The sequence below is a fragment of the Condylura cristata genome, unplaced genomic scaffold, assembly GCF_000260355.1.
Source record: "Condylura cristata isolate star-nosed mole 26May11 unplaced genomic scaffold, ConCri1.0 scaffold00022, whole genome shotgun sequence".
NCBI classification, from domain to species: domain Eukaryota; kingdom Metazoa; phylum Chordata; class Mammalia; order Eulipotyphla; family Talpidae; genus Condylura; species Condylura cristata.
Window position 1 is genome coordinate 3,585,267 of NW_004567123.1, and position 14,636 is coordinate 3,599,902.

Genomic DNA, 14,636 nt, shown 5'->3' on the forward strand with positions numbered 1-14,636 from the left:
ACTGTACTGTCAAAAGTTAGAAAATATAGTCAATTCTACAACAATATATGCATTTGAACAATATAAAAGAACTAAGTTCCACTGTGAATTTTAAATGACTTCCAGGACATTAATATGTATTACCTGAGCCAGTTTATTTCATGACAGGTAACTTTATATGGAACACACCTTGGGGAGGTTGCTCAAGTTTATTTAATCATATACTTAAAAAATTATACCATGAAAAACATTTCCTAGCTTCATTTTACCTATTAGATTTAGTATCTAAACAAAGTATCAGCAAGTCTTTCCTACTTTATTGACTACATAAGCTAACTCCAACTCATATGTAACTTGTAGAGTTAGTAGCTGAAATAAGATTACTATGTAACAAAGCAGCCAGGGTAGTAAGGAATGCTTTACACACAAATGTGATAAATGGCAGTGCTTGGGTGAACTAATAAAAACAAGAGCAGCTACTTTGTCTGAGCACTTATATAATCTACTACAGACATTTTAATATGCACCACAACTCAGAGATAGTACAGGTCAAAGTAATAATTAAGAAAACGGGCTCTCCCTGGTGGCGCAGCGGGTTAAAACACCGCACTGAGAATCTAAAGCTGCTTCCGCATGAGTTCAATTCCCGCCTGCCCCGGAAGTGACCACATGGTGTGGCAGACCTCTCCTGACCCGCCCAATGCTCCCCTCAGCAGTGTACTTTGTCAATCTGCCTATTCTGTTACCCACTCTGTCTCTGGTGAAGCCTCTCACTCACCGCCCCTGAGCCTCTGGCCTGTACCCCAATTCTGTATGCACAAATAAATAAATCTTAAAAAAAAAAATTAAGAAAACACAGGGAGTTGACATGTGAGTTTTAGACTCATACTCTCTAGGTTCACTTATTATTTCTGCCACTGTGTGACTTTGATCAGATTACTTTAAATTCTCTTTATATGTAAAATATATAGAACTCAAAATAACTGCTATATTTTTATATATACAAAGGAAATATGATGAAAACACAACAGTGCTGTTATTACACATAGCACAAATGTTCAATAACCCAGATATACTGTATCTTCTACCATTTAAACTCAATTTTGGCAAGACCTTAACTAAGCATTATTATTAGTTTCAGTAAGTTTTAAAGACATGAAAAAATTGTTGCATCACCTGTAAGAAATTTTACTTCAGTAAAGGTGTGCTCTTGCTAGTTCAGTAAATGAAAATACTTAGATAAAATACAAAATGCTAAATACCTGAAGTTAAAGTCATTTAAAATTAATTTGGAATCCCAAGGACCCCAAATATTCCAAACAATTTTGAAAAGGGGTGGAGTTGGAAGATCCAGACTTCCTGATTTCCTAACTTACTACACAAAGCTATCATAAAACACTATAGTACTGGCATAAGAAAAGACTTACTGACCAAGGGATAGGGCACCCAGAAATAAACTCTCACAATCAAATGATTTTCAAAGAATGTTAAAATCATTCAATAGGAAAGGGGTAATCTCTTCAACAAATGGTGCTGAGACAATGGGTATCTTACATGCAAAAGAATGAAACTGGACCCTTATAATAAGTAAAAATTAAAATAGAATACCTTAAATGTAAGAGTTAAAATTATAAAATTCTTAAGAGGAAGAAGAGGGAAAGCTATATGACACAGGATTTGACAATTTCTCCAGGTATTAAACAGCATAGAGACTGATCACCAAAAAGCTAATATTTTAAGTTTTTTTTAAAAAAATCAGTCAATACAGGCTCTCTGAAGCCACTGCAGCACAAGTTCAATACCCAACAAGGGAGCTAACCCACATATCATGGCAGACTTCTTCTGACCTACTTGCTGCTCCCCTCAGCAGTGTATTTCAGTCAATCTGCTTGTTCTGCTCTGTACTCTCTTGTCTTTGGTGAATCCTCTCACCCCCCACACCTCTGGCCTATACCCCAGTTCTGTATGCATAAATAAATAAATTTTAAAAAAATCAGTCAGTTAAGTACATTGAGGAAAAAAGATCCTAATTATTAAGGCAATGTAAGTTAAAAAAAAAACAAAAAACAACCAGTAAAATGCCACTTCATCCCCATTAGGATTTGGTAGTACAAAAAAAAAAAAAAAAAAAAAAACCCACCTAAAAATAAAGGTTGGCCACGACATGGAGAAATTTCATTTTACCATTGCCCATTCTCCTATGCCTTCTTCCCTCAATTTTAATCAAACTGTATTTCACTAAATGCCTCAAAAATAACTGAATCCACTACATCTATAGATAATAAAATATGGCTACAGAACACAATACTTATAAAACAACAATCAATGGGTTGTATTTCCTATAAACACTCCATTAAATATGAAACTTGTTACTACATAATCCAAAAATCAATCCCAAAATATCATCAAATAATGATTTTCAACGTGCAAACTATTATTTATTCCCTTTGACCACAATTTTCAGATGCTTTACTGATCATCTATATGGATGTCAATGAGTTACACTGCCTTAAATTTAGCACTAAGTTCATATTGCCATTTTTACAAAAATCTGTGAACAAGTGGAGTAAAAATAAATAAATAAATAAGAAACTTTCAGTAATGATAAATCAAGTACTTAAACCAAATTTCCAACACCAAATTTGAAACCAAATTTCAAAATCTTGCATGGAATATAAGCAAATTTCCACATAGATCTTGTCATGTTTTTGTATCTCTCAGCAACCTTACTAGCTGCTGTCAATGAGTTACTGTTTGGAAAGAGCAAGTCCCAGGAAAACAAAAAATAGAGTTGTTAAATTAATGTATGCCAACCCTCTTTACTATTCAGAATGTTACTATTAAAATGATTACTAATCAGTACTAATTAGGGGTAGAAGTAATTCTTTAAAAACTCAAATTCTTTCATACCAAAAATCATGTAAGGCTTACACTTTTAAGAAAACTGAGTAAATTATTTTAACAAAAAGGGATAATACCAGCCCTCCCAGGTGGCGCAGCGGGTTAAAGCACTGCACTGGGAAGCTAAGGCCACTTTCGCATGAGTTCGAACCCCGCCTGCCCTGGAGGTGACCACATGGTGAGGCAGACCTCTCCTGACCCGCCTGCTGCTCCCCTCAGCAGTGTGCTTCGTTGATCTGCCTGTTCTGCTTCCCCTCTGTCTCTGGTGAATCCTCTCACCCTCCGCATCTCTGGCCTGTACCCCAGTTCTGTACGAATAAATAAATAAATCTTTAAAAAAAAAAAAAAAAGGGATAATACCTATACTTTACCTTGCCATGCATATTTCTTTCCATTCAAATCAATAGCAAAATCTTCAGGGTAGAAATCAATTATACTAGAATCCTGTATTGGGGGACAAGTAAAGATTGAAAACAAAAAATACTTTTCTCCAAAACAATAATATTTATAGAGTTTGATAACATTTTTTAAAGTTATCAGACCTTTGAAATGAGTTTTCATTCCATTTAAAAAACATTAAGACAGGCTCTCCCTGGTGGCGCAGCGGGTTAAAGCACAGCACTGAGAATCTACAGCAGCTTCTGCATGAGTTCCATTCCTGCCTGCCCCGGAGGTGACCACAAGGTGTGGCAGACCTCTCCTGACCGCCCGCTGCTCCCCCAAGCAGTGTACTTCATCGATCTGCCTGTTCTGTTCCCCACTCTGTCTCTGGTGAGGCCTCTCACCACCCCTGAGCCTCTGGCCTATACCCCAGTTCTGTATGCACAAATAAATAAATCTTAAGACAAAAAAAATTAAGACATAAGATTATTAAACTCATGTCACTAAATCAAAGTAGTATTTACTGGGTTGGGTACTGATGGCCAAGGAAAACAATGTGAAAAAGTAGTAAAATATATACAGAACAACTCAAATACTTTAACTTTGTATTTACGTATCACTGTTTTAAGCATAAAATGCAAAAGTAATTGTGACTAATGTTGGTAAAATGCCTAACATTAGTTACCAACACACTCAAAATACTGGGAGACTCACAGGATCACTCATGAGCTTTCGCCAAGATGGAGGTAGAAAATTACCACTTGCAGCTGGAAAAACGCCCATAAGTTGTTCCAATGGTTTAAACTACAAGAAAGGAAAAACAATTATATATGAATATAAATTTCATTTAAAACCAAACTATGAATTTTAATGCATTAATTATCAAGCTTACCGGTTTAGTACCCTTCTCAAAATCAGAAGGCATGTCTGCAATACCTTCAAAGTCTGAAGCAAATGGTGCATAATGGAATGGATAATACCACTTCCAGGAAGCACAGCCCTAGGATCATTAAAAACAAAACAGAAATCTATGTATATGATAGCACCATAAAACACACACACAAATGAGACTAACTATAATGCTCTATTTATAAAATATAGGACTTTTGGTATATATTCCACATATTACTTTTTTCCAAACCCCACAAGTTGTCTTAATTACATTTGAACTTTTCACTTCACATTAATGGGTTCCTTGAATTTTAAAAAATACTGCAAAGCACATCTAGTTAAGATTTTAATTCTTAAAATGTGTTTGCTGAAACATTTTCTTTCAACTCTCAAGCTATCATCACCAAGTCAAGGAAAAATTGCAACTGACAGTTACTGAGCATATACATGGATAAGAATATAAAAGTGACTGAAACAGAAGTTTCTTTTTATAATTACCTATTACATTTTCATGACAACTATTTCTTTAAAAAGATTTAGGTAAACATACCAAAAACAAAACAAAAGCCAGTTAAATAACAACATGTATTACTGATCTGTATTTTCATTTTGTGCCTATGAATTAAAATGCTGAGAGGGAAGTAAAACATGAAATTATGTCTACCTAATCTCTCATCTATCTGGTATATCTCAATTTCAAAAAGCTTTAAGTAGATTACTTCAATTAGAATGCACTTCATTTAATATCACTAACCCATGGAGGGAACAGTATCACTTTCTTTCAAATTCTTAATAGTATTTTCTAGGCTATTTTCTGTTCAGTCATTTAGTGACAATTTATTACTCAGTTATTTTTACTTCAATTAAAAAAACATTAAATTTTTGAGCATTTTAAAGACACACACTACTTGATGCTGAAGTTCTTTAACATAACACAAATTAACTTTGTTTACATAATAATACCTAAGGGAAAAAGGCTTTACAAAAGATGTGTTTTAAGGTAATGAATTTCTAAAAAGGAAGCTTTTTACATTATGTTTGGGTTTAATTTCAATATAGCTCAGTAACAGGTATTCTATTATAGAAGTTACTAACTTCCTAAAATGATTAGTTAGAGATGTAGAGAATACCCTTTCTTGTACCTGGTAATAATATCGAAGAACCCAGCAGAGCCCTTCAACGTAAGACTGTACAACTTTACGGCGGAATTTCTCATCAGCTGCATCAACATCAAATTTGTTCTTGTAGTACCGCTGCTTCCAACCAGCTTCCCATAGCCTAAAAGCAAGTAAAACCAGTTTACACTGAATTAGTACACTTTCAGCAACTGTCTACTATTTTATAATCCAAATCAATTTAATATCCAGGTGTGATGTAAAGTTTGAATTAAATATCAATGTTAAAATAATTCTACTTGTTTCTAAAAAGTTAACTTTCACAGGATTTATTATCAACTTAGACAAATACCAAAAACCCAAATACTGATTCTATTAAAACCATTATAAAACTGCATTTAGATAGTAATCACTTATTAATACAGAAGACATGTTTGCTCAAACATCAATGTTTTATATGTTTTTAAAATATGCAACAATGCATATTTTTAAGATTCAAATACTTAAGGTATTTTATACAACAAGTTCCTTAAAATTCTACATTATTTATACTACAGAAAGAAAGTCAATCACTCTTTCCATGGATCATTTTTTTTTGAGTTTACAATTTTTTAAAGTTTTAAAAAAAAATTTACTGTAATTTATTTTCATTTTTACATCATTTTGTGCCTTTTTCCATTTCAGTTGTAATCCCTGTGGGCTTCCCATCACTAAATCATGCAGGGGTAATTTTTTTAAAGGGTAAAAAAATAGTTTATCAAACAATAATCTGGGAACCAGGCAGAAGTTATGTGTATAACTACTCTCCTTAACCCGCTCTGCTGAAGGTTGTTAGCATAAGATCACACACACAAGTATACTTGTTCATTCTGAGAAAATTTAGATGCAGATCAATTTATGAAATTATCAATTACTGAAATACAATGTAACAAATCACTTTCATTCAAAGTATGCATTTTAAAAAAGTACACTTCTTATTCTCTAAAAGACTTAAGCATTGTATTGAAGGAACACAAATAAGTCAAAGAACACTAAATTAGCACAGCTCAAGAATAACAATATGATTCTCCATTAAAGGCTATTTTCTACCATGTGCCAGCTCTTACAAATTAATTGCAGTCATGTTTCAGAATACACCATACCAATTTTAATCACCCCTGCCCCCCGCCAACACACACACACACACACACACACAGGATTCATAGAACGTCAATTAGGAGAAATACCCTCTCGATCCCATATTATCCAGAGATATTATGAATTGTCTATTATTTTATAGAAAATATTAATGAAGCAAATGCTAAGAACCCAACTACTTCTTGATAAAGAACTTCTATCTTGATTAGCATCAACAGCAGCATAAAAAAAAAACACTAATTAAATCAACTGAACCTATCAGTCTGTTCTGATCCTGTTTACAACATAGTAAGTTACAGTAGCACAGGACAAAAACTCATATCAAGTAAATGTTCACTCAAAAGTCGCCACAGATCTCAGAATCTCACATCAAAGGGATGTTAATGTTAGGAAATTCATAGCTAAACATGTTATTTGTTAAGTTTCTAATCACAGGTACAAACCATCCATGTCCTAAAAAGGAAAGATGAACTGTGGATCACTATTGTTTTAACTCTGAATTACAACATTTTGCTCAATTCTTAATGAGCTATATAATCACTGAGATTGTGGGTCTCTTGTACTTGGAGCCACGGTTCAAAATCTGTTTGTTGTTTTCATTTTTTAAGCGCAAGAGGCTGTTCATCTCATAATGATCTCAAATATCTGGAAATTTTTAAAAATCAAAGCTTCCTGTTAACAATTTTAAATATACAACTAAAGGGAAACTTCTTTGTCACACACAAAAAAGTATTATGTACAAGATTTTTTTTTAAGTATATATCTTTAACTGAATGACTTATGCATATTTCATTTTAAGGAAAAGCCTTTTCAATTGAGAAGATTAAAGCAAACTATATTAAGTATCCAAGTGTAACTGAACTTTCTGGGTTAAGCAGCTTGAAAATTTAATCTCAAAAACAGTAACATTCAGATCACATAGTCAGAGCTAAACACCTCCTGTCTAGCCCATCTAGTGCTTGGTCTCAGAGGGAAAAGTGGCTTGGAGGACAAAAACCTGCACGCATACTAATCTAGATACTTAGGTTTAACAGCTATAGCTTATACATCTCACTGGAATTTACTGTCTATTCTAACTCTCCACATTAATTACTAGTGGATAAAAAGATCACAGGCAAGCATTTGAAGGCGCTGCTGCTCTAAGCTAAATAGCATTAATTAGACCACATCTATTTCAGCAATTTGCTAACAAAGTGCTACCAAAAAAAAGGGCTCTACCTGACGTTATCCTCTGGCTCAGGTTCACTGTCACTGTCTTCTGCTTTTCGTTTGATTCCTCCTATTGGTGACGGGGAGCCATCAGAAGTGAAACTTGTATTAGGAGACACTGAAGGACTCTGCAAACAATTATGACATTACAGAGGAAGAAGTTAAGTGACACAAGCTATGCAACATCCATCGTCTGACAAATTCCGGGTGGTTCGGGATAAGCTCTGAAAAATCAGACTTTCCACTGCTAACTTATGTGATGACCTCCCTTTTTTGTATAACCATAATATCAAAATATGCTGAGCAACATTCAGTTTACAACTGGATTGTCTTAGCCACACAGGCGGCTGCCTGGTTCAGGCAAGCTGCCCCAGGAGAAGAAATTCCTCTGTCTCCTGAGACAAAAGGCAAGCCCCAGGAGAAACAAGACCCCAGGACATAAAAACTCCTGGGAAGCTTCCTTGGTTTCTTTAAATAAAAAAGCAAACCTCAGATAAGGCTCCCAGGGCATAATAGACAAATTTTAACCTTGACTACACAGGTGTTGTTTGATATACAACTGTACAACTTTCTCTTAATTTACTCCTTTTTAAAACAAGCACTAACTACTCTCTGCCTTAAATTAGCCACTAGCTTTTTAGACAGACACTGATAACACTGCTAACACAATTTATTACTACCCCAAGACCCCTAACAACCTTTTGCTAACAAGCTCACCCTTTCTCAGACCCCTCTTCCTTTGAGTGATAACTAGACAGCTGTATACATGATAACTATCACAAAACATATAATCTATTATACCATAAATTGTTAAGAGAAGAATGCTTTTCCCCCCTTGTCCTTGAGAATGTTTTCTGGAGATATATCATTAACTTACCCTATGCATTATTACGATTAACTACTTGCTACACAGTATAAATAAAGACCTGCTGAAGGGATAGCAGGAAGACTTGCACCCTATCCTGACTCCTGTGTCTTCCTCATGCCTGCTCCTGTCTCCCCTTTTGGAATCTCTGCTCGCAGATGCCTTCCCATCTTAGGGTCCTGCCTGTGCTGCTTCCAGACACCTCAAAAGCTGGAGCTGGTCTCCGACAGGTAATTATTAATTTCACATGAAAAGCTGAATACAACCGTTATTATCACCACCATGTTCACAGTAATACATTTTTAAAAGGCTGTTAAATAGATGTAGTAAATATATTTAGAAAGTACAAAGATTGATCTTGGGCTACCTCAACTCCCCTCAAAAAAGAAATTAATAGTACTAACTACCTGTGCTTGACCTCAAAAAATTTTTAACTATAGGTAAAAACTGTTTAAACGAACAGAGAAAAATTTAATTTTATGGTTGTTTAAAACCACAGGACTTGAACGCTTATTTTCCTTTAGTGGTTTCCTTGTGTTATGAATTTACAATCATGTTCCATGAAATCAAATGCCAAGTTGTAAGGGAAAAGTATTACTTAATATGAATTAATGCTGATGAAAATGAAGGTAAATATAAGTGTTCACCCTAGCACAACTACTTTGAAAAGTAACAGTTTAAGGAGACTGTTCGGTAACTGTTAAATTATTTTACATGTACTGTTGTAAAATTCAATATACAAATAAAAATCTACTAGTCATCTGAGGAAAATGCATATGCTATTAATCTTTCAAAGACCTGGGTATCACTTTAATTTCAGTATTATATTCTCTTTACACCTAACTCAATACTATAGTGTTCTCATATTTAATTTAAAAATAAAATAAAACCTTTTCAACCTTAGTTTCATGTTAAATGACCAAAAATAAAAGTGGCAAAGTATACCTTCTGCTAGTCACAGTGTTTAGATATTTCAAGAAATTGAATTATTTTTTAATTGAACACTTAGGTGGCTATTTTAATACTTTAAAATAAAACCTTAGAAGGTAGTTAACAAGAAAAGTAACAACAAAACAAAATTTTATTTCCTATAGAGATTAGAACACTTTCCTTTGAATAATGTATATCAATTTCATTCATTATAATGTATGGGCAATGTATTGTTAAAAGTGTTGTACCCGGGCCCTCCCTGGTGGCGCAGCGGGTTAAAGCACAGCACTGAGAATCTGAAGCCACTTCCGCATGAGTTCGATTCCCGCCTGCCGCCTGCCCCGGAGGTGACCACATGGCGTGGCAGACCTCTCCTGACCCGCCCGCTGCTCCCCTCAGCAGTGTACTTCGTCAATCTGCCTGTTCTGCTCCCCACTCTGTCTCTGGTGAAGCCTCTCACCGCCCCTGAGCCTCTGGCCTGTACCCCAGTTCTGTATGAATAAATAAATAAATCTTTAAAAAAAAAAAAAAAAAAAAAAGTGTTGTACCCTACCCCATATGGAAGGCATTGATGTACTTGGAAAATGAGATTTGGGCTTGAAATACTAAGTCCAACCTTTAATGGCTATGCAGCTGTGGACAATTTATTAAGCATCTGTCAGCCCTAACTTCAACTGGAAATGGCAATCATATTCTCTCTTCACAGGTTATCCAAAGGATAAAATAAAACAGTTTGTGTGAAAGATAAACAGAATGTTGCCTGCCTGGGCATGATGGTTAACCAATTCAATGAGTAAGTGATCATCATTATTTTTTAAGATTGCACAGTAATCCTTTTGGGGTAAACAACGGGAATGATATTCCCATCAATCACTTAAGTGCAGAGAAGCTGCACAAAAAGAAAACTTTCCCAAACTGACAAACATGCTATGGTCTCTAACTTAAGATAACAAAAATAATATATCAAAGTTTTTTTTTTTAAAAAAGCTGTTTGTGCCTTAAAGTCTCCACTGTTCTCTTTTCCGCTCTATCCCTACCACCAAAGCATTCTTTCTTGAAGTCGGACTCATACCAATTTGTTCAAATTTCTTTTTCTAAAGCTGTTTTTACAATCAGACAACTATTAAGTTGAGAATGGCTGCAGTTTTCCCTCCTATGCAAAGATTCCCATAAAAATAATTTTGGCAAGAGGAATTAAGGCAGGATCAAATAAGCAACCTAATTACCAATCTTTTTGCTCCTATCCTATTGGCATGTATTATTAATCAGCTGTGAGTCTAGTGACGTAGAGCCTGAATATTGGAATTCTCAAAGCAATCATAGCTGGCAACATTTAAACCAATCTATCTTTCTGAGATGAAGAAAAAAGCATTCTAACATGGTGCTTGAGACTGTCTACCACTCTCAGTTCCATTCTGAGGACTTCAATTAGTATTGTATAATCTTAAATGATGGACATCAACTTTTTCTGTTACATTCAAATGTCTTTGACTCATAGCAAAAGGAATAAAAACAAAATCAAAAAGGACAAAATAAGAACATAAATGTGGGCTCCTTCTCTCAGGAGATACAAATCTCAGTTTTCAAATTCCAAATCTAAACTCCTAATACTTCTAGATCTGGATTCAGAAAGCCCTCCCTAAGACCTTTCACTTTGTCATGAGGACTATTTGGAGCTGTCATCAACTGTGGCTCTGCAGGCTCAAGAAAACCCTATATTACTTCCTTAACTACTAGATAAATGCCCATGGGGTCTTCCAAAGATTTGGAAATAACCTTTCTAGCTGCATAACCTATCTACATGACAGGGAAAAGATCTAATTATTGAACATCTTTTCATTATGCAAATCATCTTTCTTTGCTCCATGAAAGCCATAGGTCCTCTTTCCATTCCCAGCTCAGAATGGCATCTACACCTTCACTTTACCTCAGAACCCTCATCTCTATGTGGATTATCCCATACATACAAAATTAAATTTGGGTTTTTCTATTAATCTAGCTAACTTTAATTTGATGATTGACCAGCCTGAGAACTGAGAAGAAAATTTCCCTCCCCCACAATAGAAATATAAAATGTAAATCAGTCTTCAGATACATAGCAAAGTTTCCACACTAAGGATGCCCTGGACTAAGAAATATGAAAGTCAAAAGGATAATTATTAGAATAAAATTTAAATAGCCAAACTTATCTAATTTCCTTAGATAATTCATAGACAAAGGTTTATGTAAGAATCCAAACCTGGCCCTCCCTGATGGCACAACGGATTAGAACACAGCACTCACTGCAAGCAAGCCGCAGCCGCTTCGGTGTGAGTTTGATCCCCAGGCCCAGAGGTGATTCACATGGTGCAGTAGACCTCTCCTGACCCGTGCACTGCTCCCCTCAACCTGCCTGCTCTGCTCCCCGGTCTGTCTTGGTGATCCCTCTCACCACCCCTACAACTCTGGCTTGTACCCCGGTTCTGTATGCATAAATAAATAAACCTAAAAAAAAAAAAAAATCCAAAACTCATGTATTATCTTTCTTCCTTCTACTATTCTTTTGCTCAAGTCTACTAGCCTGAATAAGCCACAGCTTTAATTATCTGCTGTCTGTGCACATTAATCCTGGTGTTTCCCCGCCTACTGCTCTGTAGGTACTATGAACTCATGGTTTTCTGTCATTACCAGAGGAAGCTACTAGACAGAGGATACAATCTTGCTGCTGATTTAGACTTTCTTCTGCAGCCTCGATTGTAAAATCCAAATTAGACATACCATGATGTAAATATATCATATCAAATGGGCACCGAGGAGTATCTGCATTTGACAGATTATGGAACACTATTCTGTAAAATGCTCATAACTGATACCTGAAGGAAAAGGGCACTAAAGCAATAAAACCCACTCTCTTCTCTTGCCTAGTTATGAAGCAATAAGATATTGCCCTCATGCTTCTAGTACCATCACCAGGCAGCAACCTCTGGAAAAAAGGAGAAGCACTATGGTCCATTTATAATATAGGAACACTGCAGTCATTTAGCTATCTATATTTACCTGTATACTCTTTGTTTCATATCACTTAGGTGTTTCCATACGAGCAAAGATGGGAAATTAAAATATGTTAGGGCAAAAGAAGTTCAGAAATACACAAAACAACTCCAGGCCAAGTGATAAAATGCATACACAACTACTTATGCATTGGATAGTCATTATTCTTCAATGCTATATAAAAGTAAGTCACTTACAGAGTTATTCTGCATCCTCATTTCATAGGCTGCTTGTCTTGGATTACTGGCTACTTGAGAACTGGGTGAATTTCTTAAACCCAAAGCATGAGGGGTTAATATTCCACCAGGAGTGAAAGCTGGCTGATCTCTCTAAAAATGGAAATGAGTACAGAAAATCAAAATTAAATCACAACACAGTAAAATGACAGGAAAAAGAGGGCAATGGAATAGTCCTCACTGTAAGCACTTAAAAAACCAAATAAATTTCCATTAGTATTACAGGGCTGTCTCCACTATGAATAAACTGCAAACAACAGCCTTTAATAACTACTAACTCTTGTCTAAAAATACATGTAATACACTGTTATGACACAAAGAACCTATTCAAGTCTTACTAATCTAATCCATTGTGTTTGTTTATAATTTCAGACTACAGTCAAAACACAATTTCAGCCAAATAAAAATATTAACTACTATAGGGAAAAGTTAGGTAAAACAATGCAACTACTATTATGGCAAAAAAAAAAGTCAAGAATTTAATTTGATTTATGTAAATATACCTTTTGACTTGCTAGAATTTCACTGTTTCCAATCAATCAGTTATATCTATTTAACACGTGACAGTTTCAAGAGAATGGCGAAATATATTAAGTAGATACTGATTAAAATAAAATAATATAGTGGAAGCCAAAGTTGTTCCTTCCAAGTTAGTGATCTTGAACTTATAACTACTTTTCTCCCTTCCAAGTTCCCAGAATTGCTTAATTTTAACAAAATATAGCAATATAAGGCAGTTGTCAAACTCCATGTGTTTAAAATCCAGAAAAACAAGAACTCAAGAAATTAACTATAAAGCATTATTCAGTCAAGTAAGGAAACATATTACAAGCAAGAAGCAACAGATTGCAAATAAATAAATACAATGATTGTTCAAGGGGAAATGAGTAGAAACAAGACTGTATGAAAAGGAAAAGGTAAGATGCAAAGGTGGCATACGTCAGAAATCCATTTGGAGGTGCCAGTGAAAACACCTTGAACTAGAAGGGACATGGCATCTTTAGAAATAGCAGGATTGGAAACAACAAGAGGAAAGCTGGGCATCTAGAACTTGAAAAGATCACCATACCCCCTGCATGTCAAACTAAAATTTAGATTCTGAGGTAACTAAGGAGTCAGGGATCTGAATAAAGAAACAACTAAATTTCTATTGTCATATTTTAGAATGACTAATCTGACAAAAGTGTAGGCAGAAATAAAAGTATAGTAACTTTCAAGAAGATACAAAAAGTTGTCTTTTTATTATAAAAACAAGACTGTCGAAAAAATTCAAACAGCTAAGTGATGCTTGCCCATCAAGTATACTCTTTCAGACTCCAGAGCTTTGAAAGGACGTCTTTAAAATCGTTCACCAGCATTCTTTCTGCAGGTAAAAGGCAGTTGGGTAGACATTATGTCTCTACTGAGGACAGAATAAAACAACTGTAACGAATAGCCTCCTAACAACTTGTTACTGTGAACCTTACAAAAAATAATTAAAACTCACCTTCATTCGCTTTCTTTTTTCTTTCTGTCGTCTTCTAAAACTGTCCTAAAAGTATAAAATCCACATATTCTGTCAAATAATTACACAAAATGTAAGAGTTAAACATTACCAGGAATGATTCAGGAGACAATTTAAGTTTTAAAGGAAGACCCCAGAAACCTAGGTACATTATACACAGAATGTTGCTTATCTGAGCTTTCAACAGATATAGAGCATTTTAAAATACATTTAAACACAATTTGTTTATTTTGTTTTTTTCCTGGATAGTTTTGTTATGGCTTTAGGAAAGTATATTAGAGTCAAGACCCTTGGTTGCCCTAAAATGAAAAGCTTTCAATTTAGGGAGGAGAGATAAGAAAGAAAATTAAGTTTTTAATTTGTAGTTGAGCACAGTCAATACCAACACGTCAATTTAAAAAACAAACAAAACAATTTAATAAACCTTTATTACCAAACAAGGTCTCAACAGTTCCTAA

At 34.9% G+C, this 14,636-nt stretch overlaps 1 protein-coding gene across 2 annotated transcripts in view; it reads right to left on the bottom strand.

Moving 5' to 3' along the window:
- The window catches only part of XRN2 (5'-3' exoribonuclease 2), an 83,693-nt gene that overhangs the window by 38,871 nt on the left and 30,186 nt on the right, over positions 1-14,636 (bottom strand). For both annotated transcript variants that reach the window (XM_012728346.1, XM_004687137.2), the window contains 7 exons: positions 14,161-14,205; positions 12,636-12,767; positions 7,623-7,741; positions 5,295-5,430; positions 4,154-4,261; positions 3,976-4,065; positions 3,252-3,324 (listed from right to left, as the gene is read on the bottom strand). In XM_012728346.1, the coding sequence (XP_012583800.1) occupies positions 3,252-3,324; positions 3,976-4,065; positions 4,154-4,261; positions 5,295-5,430; positions 7,623-7,741; positions 12,636-12,767; positions 14,161-14,205 (703 nt within the window). The remainder of the gene's footprint in view (positions 1-3,251; positions 3,325-3,975; positions 4,066-4,153; positions 4,262-5,294; positions 5,431-7,622; positions 7,742-12,635; positions 12,768-14,160; positions 14,206-14,636) is intronic.